Source organism: Lissotriton helveticus, chromosome 10 (genome assembly GCF_964261635.1).
Source record: "Lissotriton helveticus chromosome 10, aLisHel1.1, whole genome shotgun sequence".
NCBI classification, from domain to species: domain Eukaryota; kingdom Metazoa; phylum Chordata; class Amphibia; order Caudata; family Salamandridae; genus Lissotriton; species Lissotriton helveticus.
Genome location: NC_136071.1, coordinates 148,574,529 through 148,600,058, shown reverse-complemented (window position 1 = coordinate 148,600,058; position 25,530 = coordinate 148,574,529). Strand labels below are relative to the sequence as shown.

Sequence of the window (25,530 nt, the reverse complement as noted above, 5' to 3'; positions counted from 1 at the left end):
TTTTTTGCACTCCACACCACCCTGGGTTAGACACTGGCTATATGCAAATCAGCTCTGACCCTGTGCCTCATGGGAACAGTCCAGTCCGAACTACCAAGCCATGTCTTTCCCAGACCGGAATCAAGCATCCAAGGACCGGTTTCTGGCTATCAGCCTTCATCAGCCTGGATAGCTTGACTCCAGTGGTGTGGAGAGCCTGGGACTCACGTCTGAGCATACCCAGCCCACTCGGGGTGAAAATTGCAAAAAACACAGTTGATGGACAGAATGTAGAACAATGTCATACATTCACCCCAGTACAAGGATCTGGGCCTAAATCCATCGTTTTTTTGCACTCCACACCACCCTGGGTTAGACACTGGCTATATGCAAATCAGCTCTGACCCTGTGCCTCATGGGAACAGTCCAGTCCGAACTACCAAGCCATGTCTTTCCCAGACCGGAATCAAGCATCCAAGGACCGGTTTCTGGCTATCAGCCTTCATCAGCCTGGATAGCTTGACTCCAGTGGTGTGGAGAGCCTGGGACTCACGTCTGAGCATACCCAGCCCACTCGGTGTGAAAATTGCAAAAAACACAGTTGATGGACAGAATGTAGAACAATGTCATACATTCACCCCAGTACAAGGATCTGGGCCTAATTCCATCGTTTTTTTGCACTCCACACCACCCTGGGTTAGACACTGGCTATATGCAAATCAGCTCTGACCCTGTGCCTCATGGGAACAGTCCAGTCCGAACTACCAAGCCATGTCTTTCCCAGACCGGAATCAAGCATCCAAGGACCGGTTTCTGGCTATCAGCCTTCATCAGCCTGGATAGCTTGACTCCAGTCCATAACGATGGATTTGGGCCCAGATCTTTTGACTGGGGGAGTGTGTGACATTGATCCACATTCAGTCCATCACTTGTTGTTTTTTGCAATTGCTGCCCTAAGTGCGCTGGGGATGCCCAGACGTGGGTCCCAGGCACTCCACACCACTTGGAGTCAAGCTAGCCGGGCTGAAGAGAGGTGTTACCTCGAGTCCGGTCCTCGGATGCTTGATTCCGGTCTGGGAAAGATATGGCTGTTGTAGTTCGGACTGGACTGTTCCCATGGGGCAACAGGGTCAGAGCTGATTTGCATAAAGCCATTATCTGACCCAGGGTGGTGTGGAGTGCAAAAAAACGATGGATTTGGGCCCAGATCTTTTGACTGGGGGAGTGTGTGACATTGATCCACATTCAGTCCATCACTTGTTGTTTTTTGCAGTTGGTACTAGATCTCATCTGGAGGCCCTACGAATCCTAAGATCAGATCCTTGCCCTCTGTTTGCTTGTTGCCTGGCCGAATTCCTTGGTTGGGCTTGGCGGGTTAGATCTTTTAGGCTACTGAGTTTGCCATAAATACCCTTCCTACCTGTGCTAATGTTCAAATTGTATGTTTTTAAATAAGAAATGAAATGTTTTATTAATGTAATGAGTTTTTAATGTTTGTTTATTGTATTGTAACGCTTTTTAAGATATGTGTAATATATCGAAATAAAGCTTGTTTCTACTACTACTACTATACCACTCCACTCTCACATTCCACATGGTGCCACTGCGCTCCATTCTGCACCACTCCAATCTATGACTCTCTATTATGCCAATGCATTCTACCCATTCTACTCTTATATGCACCACTGCACTCTTCACCACTCTGCCACTGTACTTTGCAACACTGCACTCTATGCCAATGCACTCTGCCACTCTAATCCACTCTGCACCACTCTACTCTTTGTCACTCCAATCTCTGCCAATGCACTCTACCCCACACCACTCCACTCTACTATTCATCACTCCACGTCCTTCGCTCTACTCTGAAACAATCTACTCTGCACCACTCGCCTCCACTCCAAGCCACTGCACTCTATGCTGCAACACTCTGTGCCACTATACTCTACATCACTCTTCTCTAACCACTGCACTCTACTCCACTTTACTCAAAACAAGGGCACTCTCTGCCAGTCTACACTACACCACTGCACTCTACGCCACTATACTATACAGCATTGTATTCAACATCATGGCACTCTATGCCACTCTATTCTACTCCGCACCACTGTACTCTACGCTTTGCTCTCTGTGCTACTCTACTCTGCACCACTCTACTGTACGCCTCTGCATTCTACACCTCTCTATTGTACATCGCTGCACTCAGTGACAGTCTACACTGCAACACTGCACTTTTGCCACTGAACTCTACTGCACTCTACGCTAATGCACATTATGCCACTACACTATGCCAACCTTGCATCACTCCTCTCTACACTGAACCTCTCCAATCTATTCTCCACTCCATCACTTCACTCAACACCACTGTACTCTGCAACACTGCCCTCTCTACCAGTGAACTCTACTCCACTCTACTCTGCACCACTGCATGTATGGCACTGCACTCTACAAAATGCACTGTATGCCACTACAATCTACTCCACTCTACTCTGCATCACTCTACTGTATTAAATTCCACTCTAAGCCACTCTAATTTACTCTGCAAGACGGCACTCTGACACTGCACAATCTACCCTACGCGGCTGCACTCTACGCCACTTCACTCCACTCTGGACAATCTACTCTACACCACTACACTCTATACCACTCTATTCTACTCTGTACCATTCCACTTTATTCCCCTCTACGCCACTGCAATCTTCCCTGCGCCACTGCAATCTTCCCTGCGCCACTCCACTCTGGACCACTCTTCGCCACTATTTTTATTGCTGCTGCACTCTACATCTGATAGAAACATCTAGCTATAGATTCCTTAACTTTGAATGTCTGTGTACATTCGGGGCATTGCGATGTCGAAGCATTCGAATGTCCTCAAGTCCATTCGCCAGAGATTACAACACTTAGAAAAGCAACGAACAGAGCTGGAAAGGCGACAGCTGACCGATGCTGGCGCCAACGTGGTGGTAGACATCAAGTCTCTCATGGCGGAATACAACGAAGAAGCAGACAGGGAGGTGCGGCACATGGGGAAGTATGCCACGGCCCGGTCCTACGGCGAGGGGGACCGCCCTAGTTCCCTCCTGGCCTGGATCTTGAAAAACTCCAGACGCACACAGGTGATATCCGAGCTGGAAACTGCAGACGGGATACTCCTTACGGAGGAGGCCGAGATAGTAGAAGAGTTCAAAACATACTACTCTGGGCTTTACATTTCCAAAACTGGGAATATGGAAGACGATATTGATGGTTATCTGAGCCATATACAGCTGCCCTTTCTGAAGGATTCCGATCGGGAATTCTTGATGCAACCAATACATAAGGATGAAATCGCGGAGTCGCTGGCGAGCATGCGTTCGGGCAGTGCACCAGGGGCTGACGGGCTCACTGTAGGTTTATATAAAGCTTTCAAGGATATTCTGCTTCCACATTTATCTGCGTTGTTTGACGAACTGTGTGTCGAAGGCAATATGCTGTGATCAATGAGGGAAGCACTGATTGTAACTATCCTCAAACCTGGCAAACCCTCGACCTCATGTGGCTCTTACAGGCCATTGTCCTTATTAAATGTGGATGCCAAGCTTTACGCCAAGGTGTTGGCGACGCGACTGGCACTACTTGCTCCGGAGTTCGTAGCGCTGGAGCAGGCAGGGTTTGTACCCGGCAGGAATCTCACCTATAACATTAGGACGGTACTGGGCACTATGCAGCATGTCCGGCAGGATGTAAAAGCAATAGCCATCTTCCTCGACATGGAAAAGGCCTTTGACTCAGTGGAATGGCCTTTCATGGTACGAGTCTTGCGGAGAATGGGGCTGGGCGAGCCATTCTTGCAAATGATAGGGGCGCTGTACCACCACCCCACGGCTCGACTCCGCATAGGAGATCGAGTATCTGACTCCTTTTCGATTAGCAGAGGCACCAGACAAGGCTGCCCGCTATCGCCACTACTATATGCGCTGGTGGCTGAACCACTACCTTGCGCCTTTAGGGTGTATCATAGTCACGAGGGGATTAGCTTCCCAACGTACAAAATAGTCATATCAACATACGCGGATGACACATTGCTATACGTCCGAAACCCGGACATTAACCTCCCGACGGTGCTGAGGGAAGTGGTGCGCTTCGGGGCCCTCTCAGGTCTCAAGATAAATTGGGCAAAGTCTGTGGCGTTTCCACTGACTCCGAACACGACACAATTCGACATGGAATACCCATTACAATGGACGACTGAATCAGTCAGATATCTTGGTGTTATGCTGCATACTGACTCGGAAACCCTCATACGCGAAAACTATGGTGCTTTGTACAGCAAACTGGAAGATGAAGTAGAGGTGTGGTGTAAACTGCCGTTGTCCTTGATGGGTAGAGTAGCCATCATGAAAATGGTGATACTTTCTAGATTGCTATTCCTATTTAACAATCTGCCGATAGTGCTCTCGAAGGCTTTCTTTAAAAATCTGGCGCAACTGCTGATCAAATTGGCCTGGGGTGGCAAACAGCCCAGGGTGAAATGGACGACTCTCATGCTCCCTTACGACCTAGGGGGACTCTGCGCCCCAGACATGGAACGATACTATAGAGTGGCTCAGGCCGCACACTTGCACACGTGGATCCACGGCATGAGGCGATACCTCATGTCAGAATGGAACGCTTGTTTGCGGACCCCCTACCGCTTCCTGCCATGATCTTCCAGCCGATGGACCGCAGAGTTGGCATATTGGACTGGATCACGACCACCAATCATGCTTGGCATGCACTGCTGCGGGCTCGCGATGGAGCATTGCTGTATTCAGCCCTAATGCCTATTGAATGGGCATTATGGCTGTCTCCCATAGCGGAGAGAGGAGTGGTACGGGCACTCCGCACAATGGGCACACTACAGGAGCCTTGTTTCTTGAGGACGCAGTGAAAACATGTGACCAAGCCGTGTCGACCCTGGAAGGGGCCTCACTTCTACTCCGATTTCAATATCACAGAGTCCGCAGTGCCTTGTTGGACCTCTTAGGCCCGGACTTAGCGGAGCCACAGGAGATCCCGGAGCTTACATATGTTATTAAAACATCTTCCCCCAGGAGACTGGTGGCAAATCTATATAGAATGGACAGAGGGCAAGGGGAGCAGGCGCTCTCGAAAGCAAAGATGGACTGGCAGAGAGATATTCAGATCACAATAGATGATGGTATGTGGGCATACTGCTGTTCAAGTACCAGGAAAATATCGCTAAACGGCAGACATAGGCTGATTCATTTTAAATATCTACAACAAGTGTATTATACATCGGAGAGGCTGCATAGGTGAGGCCTTAGACAGTCGGCTGCTTGCGATAGGTGCCGCGCACCGCTTGCAGACTTTATGCATCTTGCTTGGTGGTGCCCCGGAATCCGCAAGTTTTGGGACGGTGTGTTTGCCGAAATGAGTTTGGTCTTAGCTACTGACTTGTCGCCTGATCCGGCTTTGGCACTTCTGGGCCACTCCAGGGGCCTCCCCGAAGGCCCTGCGACGACTGACAGATATGGGCATGCTGATGGCCAAACGCGTAATTGCAATGTGTTGGATGAGAGGGCCACTCCCTACCATGAAAAGATGGGCGCACGACATGCTATACTGCTGCACACAAACGGAGTGCTATAGCGCACTTCCTTCCCCCTGTGAGCCGCTCTAAACATTTTTGGGGTCTATATCAGGAATATCTGCGAGTGCGGGATGTGGAAGGGAAGGCTTGTATGGAGGAGGGGGAGGCTCAGGCGCACTTAAACGTCGCTGTCATGGTACCTGAGAATTAGGTCACTTCTATAGGGGCGCACGGGTGGGTGTAGAGTAGAGCAGGTGTACACAAACAGAGGGCGGGATGGGTAAGGAGGGGGAGTGGGACTGTTGGGGGTTTAGTTTATTGGGAAGTTAAAATGGGATACACAGAGTAGGCCTTCCATGATGTGTCGACTTGGAGCCCAGTGCGGCGAATACGTGAAGCGCTACGGTCATCCAGTCTCTACATACGGGATGAGGGTGGGGCAAATGACAAACCTGTTGCTTATGCATATTTTCTTGATCATGTGCCGCCGGACCCCCGGGATGTCGGCTGAATGGCTGTGTCAACCAGCTCTATGAGGGTATACAACAGATGTGTTCGCAGCCGGCCCCTGGGTTGTGGCAACAAGCTGTGTAAAATGTTATACGGATGAATAAAGCTCTGTTTAAAACTTTTTTTTTTTTTAAAACCTTTGAATTTCTTTGGTATCACCCTTCTGTGCCAATAGGGGGCCTTGATCGGCTCCGCGTGACATTAGCTACACCAAAAGTGATCCCTGCATCACCTATATAGGTGCCACCTTGGTGTGCTGATGTCAGTTCTTTTCTTTCCCCAGCAACTAGAACAGATCCGTGAAGAGAGCTACCCTCCATCACTTTTTGACAGGCTTTTTTTTGTCATTTTTATTGACGATTTTTGATGTGTAGGTTTTTCAACATGTTGAAGAAAACTTCTGTATTCAAACCATGTGGGTCTGCTATCTAGCCATGTCGGTGACTGATCCACACTTGATTTGTCTCTGGGACCTGGTGTGGTCCCTAAAGCTCCTTGTGGTCCAGTGCTCAGCACTGGACCGTTCACCCTGGAGGTCTCGTTCTCAGTCCCAGTCGAGAAGAAGGTTCCGGCACCAATACGCCAGACCTAAGTCCTCGTCCTCCCACTTGAAGTCATTGGGTCGGTCAGGTAAGAGGCATAAGAAATACAAGAAATCGAAGTCGTCAGACGTGACGAAGGAGCCTCCGTGCTCTAGGTCTCGTTCTGCAGAACCTGCACCCGGGTCGGCTCCATGCTTCCCTGCAATGCCAGGAGCTGGAGCGACCCCTGCCCAGCTTAAATATTTTTATGATGCCATGTGCCTTATATTGGCGACCTGACCATCCCAGCACGCCTTTGTCCCCGGAGGCTCAGAGGGTGCTCCATCGGGTTCTGCACCAGCAGCTCAGGCCCCGGTGCTGATGCCCAATGGATCTGGAAGTGGATCAGGACCAGCGCCGGTCGTGCCATTGCGACTATCCCCAGCGCCGAGATTCCTGGTGCCAGCCTCATTCTTATTCCCAGCGACCTGGAGCTGGATCAGTGCCTACCGACGCCGACCAGACCTGTGTGTCCTAGGTTGGTTCCTCAGCCTTATTTTGAAGGCTTGGAATGGAGGAAGATTGGGAGAGGTTGATGGATACTTTACAAGACCACCCTGACCACTGAATGAACTGGTATGGGTAGTTGGGTGAGGCCAGTGGACTGGATGCCTCTCCAGATTCTGGCCTACTTTCTCCCCCTTACCATGGCTACGGAGGAGGGAGGTTCATGTGCTGTGGTGGTAAGGGCAGCCGAGGTCATTGACCTTCAGGTTCCTTCAATGAAAGTCATGACGAACATCTTGACAGAGGTCCTGCAGCCGGGTGTCTCCTCCTCTGAACCCGTCCTGCCATTTAACAAGGCTTTGACTGATGTTCTTCTGGGAACCTGGTCCAAGGCCAGCACAGGGACTCCTGTGAATAGGACAAACGCCCACTGCCATCACTCCTCACCGGATGACCCAAAATAGCTCTCCAACCACCCTACCCAGAGAGCTTGGTGGTCCAAGCCTCTACCTCATATGATGCGTTCTCTTCTGCACCCCCGGACAGGGAATCCAAGAGGCTGGATAGTTGGAGCAAGAAATTATTTTTCTTCCACCAGTCTTGCATTGTTGTTGGTGAAAGTGTGGGAAAGGGTTGCACAAGTGCTGCCATTATCCACCAAGCAGTATCAGATGGGAGAGATGCGCCAAAGTTCACGATTGGTTGTGAGCTTGATAAGACTAAATCGCTGGGCAGAGCTGGCTGAGAACCTCTGGCTTTACTGGGGATGTCCAAGCTTCCCTCATAGACATACCCTTTGATGGCACCCGTCTCTTCAGCGACAAGGCAGACATGGCCCAGGAGTGCTTGAAGGATTCACAGGCTATGGCCAAGTCCTTGGGTCTCTCAATGGCCACCCGTCCCAGTCTGCCTTTCTCCACTTTTGTGGCCACAGAAGGCGCTTTCAGCCGCGCAAACCATATCCCAGCCTCAAGACCGCTCAAGTTCAGCAACCTCTGCACAGCCGTGGGCTCAGCTCCTTTTGACCTCATGGGTTAGGCGCCCAGAGGTCAGGTCAGTCCACTCCTCCCCTGCTGCCTCTAAACCTTCCTAGTCTCGCCCTTCAAGATCATGGGCTGCCAGTTGGTGGCAGGATAAGCCGTCAACTCTACCACTAACAAAACATCACATCGGACAGGTTGGTTCTTCAGATAATCCGAAGGTTCTACTCCCTCCCCTTCGAGACTACCTCGACCTCAATGCCTCAAAGTTACGGCTGGCTCAGGCCAATCCCCGCACAGCATAGCGCTTCTGGAACCAGTAAGACCAAAGAGGCGTGACGCGGGAGGCAGTCGGCAGCTTCTTGTAAGTTTTCCATTTTTTTATTTATTATTAAACTCCCCGCGTACCCACTCGCCCCCGCGTGTACCTCCTCCACTGACCACTTTTTGTATGTGACTGCAACCACTGTATGTTGCTGCACCCTACACCGATCTACTCCATCTTGTGCCACTCCACACTATGCCACTGCACTGTATGCTGTACCCCTCGCCTTTGTCTCTGCTCTCTACACCAATGCACGCTACGCCACTTTATTCAAAACCAATGCAATCTATGCCAATCTACTCTACACCACTGTACTATACGCCACTTCATTCTAGGCAGCTATACAGCACTCTGCTCTACGAAACTACACTCCACTATACTCTGTACACTGCTCCACTCTATGACCGTCTACACAACTCCTTTTATGATACTCCATGCCACTCTTCTAAATTCTATTCTACAACACACTATGCTAATCTACGACATCCCACTCTACTACAATGCTCCACTCTATGCTACTCCACTCTACAACAATCTACTCTGCTCTAGGCAACACCCTCTACACCACTCCACACACATTATGCTATTCCACTCTGACACACCACTCCACTCTATTCCACTCAATTCTACGACACTACTCCACTCCCTTCAACTTTACGCCACTCTTCTCCTTCCACAACAGTCCACAACACTGTACGCCCCTCCATGACACTCAACTCTACTGTATAGCACTCTGCTGTACCCTACGCCACCCCACGACTCTGTGCCCCTCTGTGAGTCTCTATGCCCCTCCTCTCTATGCCACTACTCTATGCCACTGCACGACTCTCTACGCCACTCCACGACTCTCTACGCCACTCCACGACTCCCTACCACTCCCATAACATTCCACTCCAGGAAACTCCACTTTGACACTCCACTCTTCTTTACGCCACTAACTTTTAGCCATGCTGAACAGCAGCAACGCTAGTCTACAACATGGCTAAAAACAGATTGGCTAAGGCAATAGCTGTTGCATAGGCGAGGCCCATTGGCTTCCCCAATGCTTGTTGTAAGGTGGGAGTAGAGACCAGATATGTGTCACTCATAATCTACTTGATCAGTCTTTGTCCTGCCTCTACCCCATGCACTGCCTTTGCCTCAATAGCTGTTAGGGAGGCATCCAGTGGTAAGGAAGGAATGTTGGGCACCTCATTGCATTCATGCCTGCACTTCCGTTGTCAGCCTTGTAGCTCCCATTAACAACAGGAAACGAGAGCTACACTCTATTATTATGTCTTCACTGCCCACATAAGACCGATATTACTCTTCTAAGAGCACACATTCATACAGATGTATGTGCGTTTTTGGCAGTCATAATGCAAATCTAATACCTTGAGATAAAAATGGTCATGGAATTTTTGTACCCAGGATCGAAGTTATTCAGGGTTGGGTCTGGGGCTCTGATCCCACTTCTGGCAATTCTGGGCATTAGCAGCAGCTCTAGCGGTCTTACATCCGGAGTGTCTTGTACGATTCATGTGCACAATCCATAATTCAATCATTTACATTTCTAACATCGGTCTCTGTCGCCTGGAGTTTAAATTTCAATCAGAAGATAGCATTTGCAAATAGAGTCGGGCTTCAAGGCAAAAGAATCCTCCATCTAATGTTTATATATTGAAAAATGGGAACATGCAGACTAGCTAATCGAGGTTCTGTTTTGTAGAACATTGTGTGTGTGGCATTCATGTAGAGATGTTCTTAAACCACCCACCCCTCCAATCTTTTTCTAGCTCTTTCAATTCTTCATTTAACTGCAAAGTATTGAATATCCTACTTTTATCAATGTCGTCAAAGCAGGTTTGTGTTTCTCTAGTTTCGTCGTGTCCTACTTGGCTAAACCTGTGATGATCTCTCGGATCTCAATAGAGAGTGGCCAAGCCCAGTATTGGGATTGTACTTCGCATCTGTTTGATATTGTTAGGAATGCTGCAAAAAGTGTCTATATTTTTTGTTTTTTCTTGAAGTCTTGTTAGTTGTTGAAGTGTTTCAATTTCAGTGTTGATGTTACTGCTGCCTTCTGTAATGAAAATGTGGAACTTCCTCAATAGGGCAATTTTGACACCAGTCAGTATAAAGTGCTACATCTAACTATGAATCCAGCAAGCAGTGCCCAGCAGCGTCGCCAAGAGGAGCATCAGCTGCTGCAAGATGAATGCGAGAAACTGCGAAAGCTCGTCATGGTGCTGGAGGAAGGCAACCCTATTCCAGAGAAACTGGAAGCCTTAGGATCTGTGGTGTCCACGCAGGAGCTCACAGGTAATCGCTGTTTCTCAGCCCATCTCCTAAGGTACCAATATTGAATGATTTTGACTAGTCTTGCTAATTGGCAGAGTTCTTGCCTGTTGCCTGGATGATTGAGCAGGATTGATCTTTGCAGGGCCATAGACCTGAGATTATCAGAGCTTTGACCTGAGTAGATGTCACAGCCGTCAAACCACCCGTCGTCAGTTGAACAAGTGTATTTAATATTAGCGCTAGGGGGGTGTCATTGACTAGGAGACTTGGCACCTACTGAGTTAGCGTCCGTGTTCACTTCCTGTTTATCAATGCGGTGCAATTGGTGACTGAAAACACCTTAGACCCTCCAAACGTTGGACGCCAAGGCCAATCAAGTTATGAATTCTTATCCTTTGCCTATGCTCCAATATTAAATTCAAATTCCGCTCATTTTAGTTGCACACAAAAGAAATAGGAGTAATGTCTTTTTTGTCTTTTCTGTTTTTAATCCAGCAAGAAAAGACAAAAAAGACATTACTCCCATTTCTTTTGTGTGCACCTAATACGCGCGGAATTTGCATTTAATATTGGAGTGTGTGCCGGAGACGATTCCATCCCTGGTGGAATGGAAAAGAGTATGGACATGTATATGCTGGGGGAAAAGACGACTTATAAAGCACGGGGCTGCCCCAAAACGTTTTGGAAAATATGGAAGCCATGGCGGGAATACTATGGACTCACAGTCTCTGTCTCACAATAATCTCCTAGGGTGGGTAGGCAGATGGAGGAGGTGGAGGGGCCTCCTGAGGATGTACTGGTATATAATGCGACCAACTGAATGTCCACCACTGTTATTTGAATATGTCAATATGTTTTGCTACTGAAGAATGTTTTCATATAGCAATTAAGAAAATGCCAATAAAAATATTAAAAAATATATATATATTGGAGTGTGTGCAAATGATAAGAATTCAAGTGTATTTAATGGAGTCCTTTGGCTGTGATATTACTTTAATTTGTGGAGCACTTGGGACTAAGTATTGTGCATAAAAACAGACTAGAAAAAACAAATTATACCATAGAAATGGTACCGAACATCAATGCTCATAATGATTGGACATTGCAAGAGAAGGTTGTATTGATGATATGTATGTTTTGGTTTTAAGAATTGCAGAAAGTAGATTTATTATTTAAAAAAAAGAAAGAATTGCAGAATGTGTAAGTGACGAAGACCACCAATGACAACGAGTAACATGGCTTGTACAGCTACAGGCGAAAATACAGTAAGCTGGGAGGGTGAACAAGACTTACCTGGCCGAAGACCCAAGCAGCAAAAAGAAGCTGGTTGTGAGAGGAGAGTCACGGGCTGGCCAGACCACGGATGCATTTAAAGACCTCATGGAGAAAGCGAGCAGCAGTGAGGCGGAGTGAGATGAGCACAGTAAAAGAAACATTGCTAAGTAGTCTAAAAATCAAAATAAATTGAAGAGATGAAAGTGTGTACGCAGGAAGAGCAATACGAGAGTTAACTTGCGAGTGAAAAATTTAAAGAAATAGATGCTTTTTATATCCATTAACCTGGAATTGGGTCTTTTTTGTAGGGGTTAAAGATTTAGGAGGGACTCTTGTCACTGAAGAACAATATCAGCCAGTACAGTTGATAAAAGAAAAAGCAAAGCACTCCTTGTGTCCCGAGGAGCCCCAGTCTATTAGATGTGAAGCAGTACATGCTTTACTGCATCGAGAATTAACTGAGCCTGAAAAGGGGATTTTTACTTCAGGAGAGACGTTTTCAAAATGTTTATAATCCTCTAGATAATAATTCAGTGCCAGTTAAGCAGCCAGGTTAATAACTTGTCTTACTGTATTCGCGGGAAATTAATTTGCATTGAATATGAGTACTTTTACAATAAATCATAGGTAAAACTAAGACAGTGGGACACATTTAATTAAGTACGCTATGTTGCGAACCCTTTGAAATTCTTGTGATGCTGCTGTCTACGAGAAGGTCCAACCACTGAAACAAGTGTTTTTTTATCCTAGAATCCACATTGAACAACCTGTTCATAAGTACATCGGGTAAACTTATTGGTTGCCATTTGTTTGGTTGATGTGTATTTACAAAGTAACCGTTGTCTCCCATGATGCTCTTGGATTCTCTGAATAACCTCCTTGAGTGTCAGGAGCCCAGGCCCTCAATCAGCTTCTCTCTTTAGCGTTAGTTTTTCAGTCTCGCGTCCAACGTCCCTTCAACCCACCAAATACCTCGAAGCCTGCATGTGACTCTTTGCTTCAAAGGAGTTTTGAAGTTAGTAGTTTTGCGGTGTAAGTTATTGTGCTGTACCACGTGATTATTGGCATTGCCGACCCCAACTTGTGGATAGGGATGGACAGACTCACAGAGTTTCACTCTGCGGAATTTGAAGGGTGTTCCGTAAAAGCTCTGTGGAGTTACACCGACAGATAGAAAATATGCATGTCGGTCTATTCACGCTACAATTTAGCCGTAGTAGCATAAACAGCAGAAAAAAATTAGCGCAAAAGGCAGTGGTTAGAGTGCGCTGCCATTCAAGTTGATTTTATTGCATCTGAAGTAGAAAATCTGCTCGAGCTGTAGCCAATCTACTCGGATGGCATCCCTCTGTCTCTGACTGCTCGAGTTGGAAAATGGCATTAGGGGGCGCCAAATCTCGCTTGCTTTTGCGTTTCTGAAGCCTCGTGGGAAAACATTCAGCTGTGCAACGATTCGGGAAATTCGCCCAAAGCTCCTTATTACAAGAGTAATGCAGGGTTGCCAAATTCTGCCAATTCTGTGGACAAAATGAAACATTCCGCCCACCCCTACTTGTGGACCATGGTGCTGAATGTGCAGACTTGAAGACCAGACAAGCACAGACATTTGGACATTACACCTGCTTGCACCCACACATCAGTACTTTGTTTGGGAAGTTTTGAGTAACAATTAATTCACGTCTGATTTCTATTTAACAATATAAATTATGATATTTTCATTTGTTTCATAATTATTCATGATCGTGAAGTCTTAATTAGCTTGCAAGCTAAAATCAAAACCTCTTGGCAAATGGATTTCTCAATATGAAATCTCTTGCCAGGTCTGGGCACAACAAAAACATTAATTATACTGTCTGTCTTTCTTCCTCCTCCCAGCAAAGTGAATTTGTTGGTTATTCAGTAAATATTAATTTAAAATATGAGATGAACAGGTTTGTACAGAATGTGCCAACACCAGCCTGATTTTTGTTTTGTTTGTGCTTGAACATGGACTTCTGTACGAAACCTAGAATCCTCAGCCAGAATGTAGGGACAACTGCTAGTATTTTCACAGTAGCGGACTGATTCCCACTCTGTTACGCATGGGTATGTTTCCTGGATGTTTCCTTATATCCTGAGCAGAAAATGAGACCCCCAACCATCATGTTCAGCCTATAGTTGTACTAGGCAAAGTGGTGTTTATGGAATTAATAAGCAGCTGCACCTGCCCTGGCTATTTACGTACCTTGCCAATCCAACTATGCTTGGAGTTAATGAGTTCAATTTTCCTTGTGTCCTTAATATACTACAATATCCCCATACATTTGTTACCCAAACGAAAAATCCAAAGCCGCTGAGATTGCAAAACCTGGCACCCAGGTTTTTTTCTACTGGCAGGCAGTGAAGTTATTTCAGAGAGTACCATTCAAACCCCTATATATCCATGGGGAAGCTTGTCTCACTAAGTGGTACCAACTAAACTACTTTTGGTGGAATTACCTTTAATAGTTGTCGTATGGCAGTGAAAATCCTGACGGGGATAGTCCTGCAGGTGGCTAGAGACAATCAATACTGGGGTTTGGTGGATGTTGCAGTAGCTCAAATTTTAAAGTCTGTCTGTTGGGATTTGGCACTCTCTACAGGGTCACTCCCAAACGTTTTGCCTTCACCCCTCCTGTTTTCAAAAACCTTTTTGTTGACTTTTAGATTCTGTGCACTTTACCACTGCTAACCAGTGCTAAAATATTTGTGCTCACTCCTTAAAACATGGTAAAAACTGGCTTACACTCAGTTGGGAAATAATGCAAAGTCAGCGCACACCCACTTTTTTATCTGTAAAAGTGATCACCATGATCAAGTTTAACAAAAGAATGCGTGCAACCCAGTGTCAAGGCAGCCAACCTAATAACTAATCAAAACTTCTGGTGGAATACCACCAGTGTACTGGATGCATAGCATAAAATAATGTATTTAAATTTCACAATGTTTTGCTAAAGAACACCAATATAGATCATGTAAATTAAACCACAGCATTTGTCTCAAACTTCGTAATTGTTCTTCTTATATACTTTTGTTATTCAACTGAACTCAAGAATATCTGTGCTTTACATCAAAAACTTCAATTACGTGACTTGAATGTTGTACAAAATCATAAACACGAACAACAAATGAACATTGCATCAATAATCCTTAATAATACAGCTGTGCCCAATGCATTAGGGATTACACTGATCCCTTCTTCAGGGGCCACTGTTAAAAATAAAAAAACATCAATGAGAACTCATTTGTTTTATGATAGTTTTGTGTCAAAGCAACAGAGATACATCGTCTCACACGACCAGGGATTAAAAAGAATTCCTATATGCATGGTTCCCAAGGCAATACTAAAAGAAATAAAGTGAATTGGTGAAAATGCCAAACATTCCTAAACAGTGATTGTTAGTTCTGAAACTTTATTGGATGTTGAAAATGAAATCGTGACTTGCCACGTTTATACTTTAATGAATATTAGCTCATGCGCGTGGACCCGTAATTCATGAACCGTTCACAGTTTGTGTAGTCTGGTGACAAGCTAACGGAAAACCTTCGTTCATGACTTACTTTGTGGCTTTAGGCAAAATGAGAACTCGAGTACTGAGTTCCAACGTTAGTCAGAGGATGACACAACTGTTGAGTGAAGAAACCGTGCCATGAATATACACCACCATTATCTATGCCGTCTAATCAATTATAGAAGCCTAAACTGTAACTTACTGAAATATGTAGGCACCTGTAGGACACTACTCCAAAATTCAAAAACCATGCACAATAGAACCTACGTTGGGCACCATCTTTAGAGTGTGCCACTGCACCGGAGTGCTGAATACATTGAAATACTTAGTCTGGAACATTGTGCATGATGCTTGATGTCACTCGAAATGAGAATTGGCTGGAAACTCACTGGACTGCTATAAAAACTGACTATCAAAAAGAGTCAAGAAATGAGACTGGATCAGAAAATAAAAGTGATAATATAAACTGATTGTGTTACTGAATGAGAATGCTGCTATCATTGTGATGAACCGTCACCAGAACCCACGTGAAAATAAATGATTGCCACAGGAATTGTATATTCACAATCTTCATGAAGGTTATAAAAAACACTGCTTTTCAATTGTATCATTGAGCCCGCCCAGCATCAACGTCTGTAGAAATTTTGTCCACTACACTTCTCTTTGTGCTAACACCCTGGCATTATCCCTACCTGGTTTTAGTGCTAGTGTTTCAAGAATCATAAATCTTAACTATGTGTTAGTGTGTTTATGTTCTATCCAGTGTCACAAGATGTGATTTTGTGCTTTTTGTGCGTATAGTACTCTTATGTTTGGCAACCCGAACTTTAATCTTGTGGGAAATTTTACCTACATAGAGGAGCCCGCACGTACATTTGATGGAATAAATAACATTACTGGTGTTGCAATCTCCATTGTATCCAAGTGTTATAGGTTTTCCTTTGTGTGGATGGTTGATAATGTTACCTGCAATCACGTTATTACAGTTGACGCAGTTATAGAATTTACGCATCCCTGTGAATTGTTTCTGCTCTACTTCGTTTTTTGAAGACAACATTTTCTTAATGTTTTTGCTGCAAGTGTATGCAAACAAAGGTTCTTCTGCAAATAAGCCTTTGAAATCTGGCTCATGTTTCAGCAATTCCCACCTTGACCTGATGATTTTTATGATTATGGTTGATTTAGTTGAAAACTTGGATAGAAAAACATGGCGATTTTGGCTCGTTTTCAATCTCGTAGTAAGTAATTCAGTGCGTTCCTTTGACCGTGTTTTTTTGATTGCTTGATCCAAAGTGATTTGAGGTTATCCTCGCTTCATGAACTTCTCACTTTGTTCAACTAAAGGCGTTTCCAACTTTTCTGCCGCTGATGTTATTCTCTTGACCCGTAACATCTGGCAACAAGGTAAATTTTATAGCAACGATGGAGAGTGAAAACTGGAAAAAACAATAAGTTATTTCTATCCGTAGGTTTTGTATACACTGATTGAAATTCATTGTTCTTTTTGATAATTAATACATCAAGGAATGAAAGGCTGTCTTCACTGATATTGTGTGTGAACTTGATCCGTGCATTTTTTAATTGAGCTCATTGATTTGTGATTCCAAAAATTCTCTAGAACTCTTCCAGATAAAGAAAATATCATCAATAAATCTGACTTAAAACGCCAGATTGGAACTCCGTACTTAATCGGAAAAAATATAATCGAACTCAAACTTAGATATAAATGTATTGCATAGGATGGAGCCCCTGAAAAAACCCATTGAGGTTCCTCTGGTTTGTAAATAAAAATCTTCCTTCCATTGCAGGTAGCTGTATTGTAAGCAAAATGTCAGCAATTCCAATATGAAAACTTTATTCACGCCAATGTCTGGTAGTTGTAATAGGGCCCATTTGCACGCCTCTATGCCTTCCTTCAATGGTATTGAAGTATATAATGAAGTAACATCTATTGTACATAGAATCCAGGTAGAAGAGCATTGATCATTTATTTCTTGAAGTAGATTTAAAAAATGTGTGGTATCTTTCACATAGCTCCTCCAAGCTTGCACAAATTTCTGTAAAAATGATCTACAAATTGACCAGCTGGCGTAAAGATAGAATCACAACCTGATACTATTGGTCGAATCGGCGGGTCTTGAAGATCTTTGTGTACTTTCGGAAGCATGTATAACTTTGGTCTTCTTGGATGCATAACGGTGAGAAAACCACGTATGTTTGTAGTAATCCATGACATTTGTCCGGCATGCTCAAGAATTTGTTGCAGGGTATACATGATTGTAAGGGTTGGATCTTGATTGCATTAAGTTAGCAAGTTGTTGTATCTTGTAGATGTTGCAACACTTTTTGTTCATAAAAACTTCTGTCCATAATAACCAGGGCACCGCCCTGGTCATCCATCTGGAAAATAAGTCTGTCGACTGTTGCGACTTCTTGGATAATTCCAACCTCATACTTTTTCAAGTTTTTTTGAACCATTGGTCGAAGGTTGAGTTTGGTGAAGTCATTCCAAATCAATGTTTTGAAGGAATCCAAAAGTTTATGTGATACAGGTGCCATAAACATGTTTTTGGGTTTAAATGCCCGCAACTTTGATTCTTGATTGCTGCTGAGAAGTTCTGAAGTCTCCAATTTCGGGACCACATTTGTAAAGAAATGTTTTAATTTTAAACTTTTTATAATTTTAAAAGTGAAACTTCAAGTTCTAGAGCGTTTGGATGGTAAACGGGAACAAAAGATGTTCCTTTGTTTAGCACTTGTTGCGCCGATGACTATTCAACCGAAGATTTATTTATGACAAGGCTTTGCCCTTGCTCCACAGGTTACACTCAGTTGGCACATTTAATTTACTTGTGTGTCCCTAGTGCAGTGTTACTATATGTACCCAGGGTCTGTAAATTAAATGTTACTACTGGGCCTGCAGCACTTATTGTGCCACTCCTTTAAGTGGTCCTTTAAAACATGCCTCTGCCACCATTGCAGCCTGTATGCAGTTCTAAACTGCCAAGTCTACGATGCAGCAGATCCAAATGCATTCAAAACAAGCAGGAGACACTACCATACTCAACATTAAATTAGTGAAAAAAGAGTATTACTCCAACAAAATACTTGAAGCCAACCAAGACCAAAAAAAAAATATTCTCAATCATAAAGTTTTTCACCGACCTCAAAGCATTGCATAAATAATTTGTAACGTCCCCCACACAAAATTGTGACTGGGATTTGGAGCCCGACCCGACAAGCACTGATAACTCACTCCAAACATTCGAATCAGTCTTGCTTGAGCAGACACGGGCTGCAATTGTTGCCTGTAAATCAGGTTCTCCATTAGATGCCTGCCCCCCTCCCCCCCATGATTCTTCACCAAATCACAGACATTGTCAACCCAGTAATCAACCAGATAGTCAATTCCTCCCCACTCTCAGGCACAGTTCGAGGCGAATGGAAGCTAGCCATAGTGAATCCTTTGAAAAAAAGCAAAATGTAGACTCAGCCAGTATCTCCAATCTCCGCCCTATATCACTCCTCCCGATACTGGGCAACATCACGGAAAGACTAGTCCACAAAGAACTAACTAAGTTCCTTGAAACTGCCAGGATCCTCCACCCTTGGGAATCAGGCTTCTGCCCCAAGCATTCCACAGAATCTGCACTCCTGGAAATATCGGACACACTAAAAACTATAGTAGACAAAAGCAGAAGGCCTGTTGATTTTGCTCGACATTTCTGCTGCTTTTGATACCATCTCACACAATATTCTCCTTGCTAGACTCAAATCCAGTGGCATCTCCAATACTGTTCTAGCTTGGATTGAGTCCTTTCTCACCAATCGAGGGCAAGCAGTGGCCCTCGGAACCTTCATCTCTGCTCATCCCTCAGCCCACTGCTGTTCAACATATACATGGCCACTCTCATTTCCCTGATATCTCCTTTTGAGATTGAAGTAACGTCCTACGCAGATGATACACAATTGATTCTATCCCTGGACAAAGACTGCACCAACGCTGAACTCCATTTCAAACTGAGGTCATCCAGTGGATAAAGGACAACGACCTCAGGTGCAATACAGACAAAACCGAGATCCTTCTGATAGGAAAAGAAAATCCCTTCCAGCCAAGTGCTTGGTGACCGAAAGGAACGGCACCACCTCCCACTACTGTCAAGGTAGCCAAAAACCTAGGAGTGCAATTTGACACCGCTCTCTCCTTCCGACCACATATATTGACAGTGGCAGGGACCTGCATTAACCTTAACAAGTCATTAAACAAAATTCTTTGACTTCATCCCCCTTACCGCAAGAATGGCAGTGGCACGGATTCTCTTGCGACTGAACTACTGCAACAGCCTCCTAGCAGGAGCAAATAAACACTAAAAAGACTACAAGTGGTACAACACGCTGTGGCCCACTTAGTCCTGAAATTACCATGTAGGTCCTCCGCATCCGCAGCACTCAAAACCCTCTATTGGCTTCCACTACATAAGAGAAACCTATTTAAGATACTCTTAATCATTTTCAGAGCATCGCCAAACCCTGGCCCATGTACCTCTCAGCCAGATTCACCCCATACACCACAACTAGGACTCTCAGATCCTCATCATCAAACCTCCTCAAATACCCCTGCTTTAGGTACAAGACCAAGGGAGGAAAAACAGTAGCTGCATTAGGAACCAAAGCCTGGAACCTCTTGCCAACACACATGAGGTTGTTGAAAACAGACACAGTTTAGGAAGGCACTCAAAACCTGGATCTTCGGATCTTCAGACTAATTCTGCCTATCCCTCAAATAGGGTCTCTGCGGCTCCTTCTCTCTCTTCTCCCAACCAGCGCCAGGATGCTCCTTGCCAGAGTGACAGCCCGCGCTTTATAAATGCAACAATCAAATCAAATTTGTCTTGTTAAAATAAACCTTCTTCTCCCAACCAGCGCCAGGATGCTCCTTACGGAGTGACAGCCTGCGCTTTATAAATGCAACAATCAAATCAAATTCGTCTTGTTAAAATAAACCTTCTTCTCCCAACCAGCGCAAGGATGCTCCTTGCGGAGTGACAGCCCGCGCTTTATAAATGCAACAATCAAATCAAATTTGTCTTGTTAAAATAAACCTTTTGTCAGTCCTGAACCTTCCCTTTTAATACATTTAAGCTATTGTTGAAGTAGGCTTTAAACTGCTTACAGGGCAGGGCGCATTGTATTTAAAAAGTACGAAATGTGTTTTTAAGTTTTGCATGTCCTGGTAGTGAAAAACTCCTAAATTCATTTTTCACAACTGTAAGGTCTACTTCACCCTTATTGGGTTACCTTATTATAGATAATATGTGCTATGTGATTTCGATCAGGTGGAAATGTCCTGTTTGCACTCAAATTAATTGTAATTTAAAATTCTCTTTAATAGTAAAGACTGATTTTAGATTACAATTATGGAAATGCCACTTTTAGAAAGTTGACATTTCCCTGCCCTAAATTCTGATGCCTTCTAGGAGTTTCAGCTGCCAGGGCCTGTTAATTGCTCCCCTATTAGGCTTGCTTATTATGTCTAGACAATGAACAATAAGACCTGGGTGTAGCTGGGAAAGGGCCATACTGACAGATTTGGAGGGGCGAAGCCATTCCCTACCCAATAAATATTTGAAAGGAGCTGCCTCAGCACACACAGAACTTTACACCAGGCTTTTTTCACCCCAGACATCTTGGGGTGACAAACCTGGGCAGGGAGGTAGGTAATTTGAGACCCATCTGTGTGTGTGAGGGGTGGGGGGGCTGCAGAAGTTTGTTACACTTCACAGCTGGCACCAGTAATACATAGTGGACCCTCAGACCCACTCTTCAGTGCACTAAAGACTGCAGAAGTACTGCCTTATACTTCAGAGAACTGCCCTGCTGCCTGAGGCCTGCCTGGCTTCTCAAAGGACTGCCCTGCTATGTGAAGCCTCTCTTCTTCTTGAAGGAGAGAGGGTCATCTCCTTGAACGTAGGACAACCAGAGTGACTCCAAGGGTCAGATGGCTGACCACCTTTTCTGAGCTACAGGCACACATCAAGCTCCAGAGGTCTCCCTGCACCTGCCCAGGTGACCTGATAAAACTGGTCCTGCCTGAACTTGCAACTGAACTTAACTGGACCTGCCTGAGCCCAGCTGGCCTCTACTGTAGATCGTTCCTGGTCCCCAAGAGGTGCCTTCCCAGATCCCGGAACCTTGGCTGGCATCAATTGAGCTCTTCCTTTGAAATTCTGAAGTCTTGAACTGTGCATGCTGCACTTTGAGAAGGTAACTTTTTCAGCTGGAGTAACCTGGTTCCTATATCCGGCCTGCACTCCATCGCGGTCGGACTGAATTTATGACTGTCAATGCCTAGCACGACCAGGTAAACACAGTTAGCACTTTCTGCTTTTTGGTGCTATTTTATTTACTTAAACCTTTAAAATGTTATAACTTTGATGTTACTGATTGGATTTTGGAGTATCTGGCATGATACCATCTCCTGATAGCTGTCAGCTAATAAACCCACTGTTAATCCGTAAGGTGAAGTTCAAGGTTTTTGCACCTGAGAGCAAAGCGAGCACTGGCAGCACTTGTTGGGCAGCACCTGCAGTGTGTGCTGCACTTGTTCAGTGCACAGCACATCAGTGTGTTGTAAATCAGTCCGCTAAATCGCACAAGCCCAGAGGACGGGCTCAAAAAGCAGGGATTACAGGCCATTAATTTTCCTTTCTCAATGACTCTAGACATGTCTAACTGCTGATGCTCGCACTGTTCTGGTAAATAAGGTCTTTTAGCATGCACGTTTTTAAAGGAGTGGTAATAACCCATTTGCAGGAGATGCTTTCATTTGCATCTGAAAGTCTGTCTGCCCTCTCACCCACTGGGCTTTTTAACGTGTGACTACATACATATATGTTATTTTGCATTTAACCACTCTGTGCTTTAGCAATACATCACAGGATACCAACATGTACTTTTTTTTCAGACAACAGCATGTTGCATTGTCAAGCATGTAGTTTTACCTGTAACAGTTTCAATATGGGCTGAAACCCCAGTATGCAAAGTGCTATTGGCTAGAATGCCAAACTGTGGCTTGTAAAACTAAAAGTAAACCCTGCGCACATATGTTCTGAGTGTTCACTCTTCAGTCATTATGAATTAAAATAAGCATCGACAACGTGGGTCAATTGTTCTGTGCAGTGAAATGTTTTACACCGAACTTCACAACAATGGTACAATATGGCAGCTGCAGCGCAAACTTCCCTAACACAAAGTAGGAGAATAGGATGAGTGGCAGTAGCAGAAGGATCCTCACACTATTCTCACATATAGAGGACAGCTGCAACACAGGTAGCTAACGCACTAAAGAGTGAGTGAGAGGTGTTAAAGGACTGTTGTATGATTTCAATAAACCCAGGGGCGGCCTTAGGCACGTGCAAGCTGTGCACCTGCACAGGGCCACCAAACCCCAGGGGCCTCCACGCCAATATATATCCTTAATATAATAATCCTCTGAGGATGGATATACGTGGCGGCCCCTGGCAGGGATTTGGCGGCCTCCGGGTCTGTTCCACTTCCAAACACCCTGACCCTCCCCCCTCTTCACTGGCCTCCGCGCTCCGGCCCGCCCGGACCCCCTCTTCCGGGGCCCCCTACCTATGCTCCCTGCCCAGGGCCACCATGAGCCTAGAGCCGCCCCTGATAAACCAATAAACATACAAGAAGTAAAACCTTCTGCAAGAAGCAGTCAACCCTCTTATGGAATTACCTTACATGTATGTACTCACATAGGAAGATGAATGCTCACCTACCTAGCATATGCTTCATCAGTGGGTTTCATATCTTGCACTGGGAAGCATTCGAGTAATGCTATTAACTGGTTGTACAGTGTGCCGGCTATGGCTTCTCTAGTTTGGGTGAGGTTGTGTCGCTTTGTTCACGTTTATGTTCTCTTTTTGTTAAATTGGCAGACCTATATTAAAATTGTATGTGGGTGAACTACCTAGTGTCTCCCTATCGCAGGATTAAAAACAAGAGGGCCAAGCAACGGACCCTACTTTTCCTTCCATCATCATGTTTTAGTGTTCAAATATCTACACATGGGACCATACATCTTACCTAGGAACACAGATATCTTGCATCAAATATTGTGAAATAATCCCTGCTTCGTATGGCATCTTCATCAGCCTCTGAAGGGGGATAGGCAATTGGGCAAATGTCCTGAGGTCCTACTCCTTGAAGAGGTCTCCCATCCTGCTGTTGGTGAGGCTGTCAGCTCGTACAGCATGTTTTACTTGGCGAGTCACTGCAATCGTAGCCTTTCGTATGAGACAGGCCATGCCCAAGTTGCCAAGCCACACTTGCTGCAGGAGTGCACAGGGCTTGAGACTGCAAACTGCGCACCCAAACACAAAAGAATCTCCTACCTCACTACAATTGCTGATCGGGCAGTGGAAGTGAGGTGATGGCCAGGTCCCATCATTCTCCGCTGACCCTTCCCCGTGATGAAGCCTGGGTTGAAAAGCAGCTCCATGAAGGCGGAGAGCAGCTTTTAGCTCAGCCGGATCTTTCTGCCCTGCTGCGAATATCACTGACTGGTATCTGGTCGTGTAACTTTATTCAAAACTTTTGAATAAGCAAGTGTATTTTGGGTTGTTTCACGTTAGCACCTTAGGTTTACCACTGCACTGAATGGTCTTCATTAAAATTAGTGAACCACACCCTTTCTGCTTTTATAATTTTAATAATGTCTCAATTTGTCTTGTTTCTTCTATACACGCCCTTGTGTTTTTGTTATAAATGGAGAAACATTATGGTCCATTAAACCATACAGAAGTTGTTGTTGTACAGAATACATCATGAACAATTTCAATGTGCTCTCAAATGTGAAGTTCATTGAAAAGGAGACACAGTAATGAAAAGTCATTTTCTAGGTTCACGCTGTTTGCTCAAGCTTGGGAGTTGGGATTGAAATCAGGTTTCCTCATTAGCCACTGCGTTTCAGATCCTGGATAGACATTGTGTCCCCCCCCCCCCGGCCCCCCTCCAGCCTTCAAGACAATTGTATTAGTGGCCCAAGAGTTAAGTTAGTTGACTTATGCCTCCTATACTAGGTCTTTACTGTTATAGACAGAGCAACATTATGGTATGTTAAACTATATATAGGGGAAGTTTTTGTACAGTGTACATCTTGAATCAAATTATTTCAAGATGCTCTCAAATGTGATGACCTCCAAAAAGGAGGCCGAGGCAAGAAAAGTAATTGTCCAGGGTCACACTGTTTGGTCAAGCAGAAAAGCTGTGATTGAAACCAAGGTCTTTGTACTAGGGCCCGCTACTAGTTATGCCTTGGGTCCAATTAAAGCTTCCGACTACCCTGGACAGGTAATGTAAGTGCCTTCAAAATATCCTTTTTTTAATGAAATGGCGGAACAGCAGTGGAAACACCCTCTTCATAGAACAGCTTTACCTTGGGTAGAACCAGTGCAATTTTCCTTCAAAGGACAGGTGCCGCTTGGGTAACAGCAGCACTAGCTTTCGTCTATCACCGAACAGGTACAAATCGGGCAGCACTAGTGCAAGCTTCACTGCCTCACACAATAGGGACATTGCAGCAAGCTCCCCTCTCTCGTAGAAGGCAATAATTTCAATCTTCCATTTCCTGCCGAAGAGATCCAACAGAGCTGTACAAGCTTTCATTGCTCACAGAGCAATGTAACGTTAAGGCATGAGTGACGCGTAGCTTAAAGACAGATCTCTAGAGTGGGTGCTTAGCTCACTGAGAGGAATACATAGGAGAATGGGTGTGAATATGAGATCTGGCACCATTCTCACTTAGGTGATATTACACGTCAGCACCGGAAAAATCCTGCTGAAGTCCCTTAGAGACGTGCTGTTTGTGTTGATTCTTTAGTTTTCCACATATTGAAAAATTGCTGTAATTTAGTAGGTCAGTGTTATTTAGAGCAGCCTCAGCACAGCCTACGTAACTGGGGGCCAGATGTATCAAGCAGTTTTACCCATTCTGTGTCTGTGGGAAAATGTGTTCATACATCTGGCCCTATGCTCTAGAAAG

At 45.0% G+C, this 25,530-nt stretch overlaps 1 protein-coding gene across 2 annotated transcripts in view; it reads left to right on the top strand.

Moving 5' to 3' along the window:
• The window catches only part of MAD1L1 (mitotic arrest deficient 1 like 1), a 2,576,418-nt gene that overhangs the window by 1,656,732 nt on the left and 894,156 nt on the right, over positions 1-25,530 (top strand). For both annotated transcript variants that reach the window (XM_078664968.1, XM_078664969.1), the window contains exon 16: positions 10,485-10,692. In XM_078664968.1, coding sequence (XP_078521094.1) covers positions 10,485-10,692 — 208 coding nt within the window. The remainder of the gene's footprint in view (positions 1-10,484; positions 10,693-25,530) is intronic.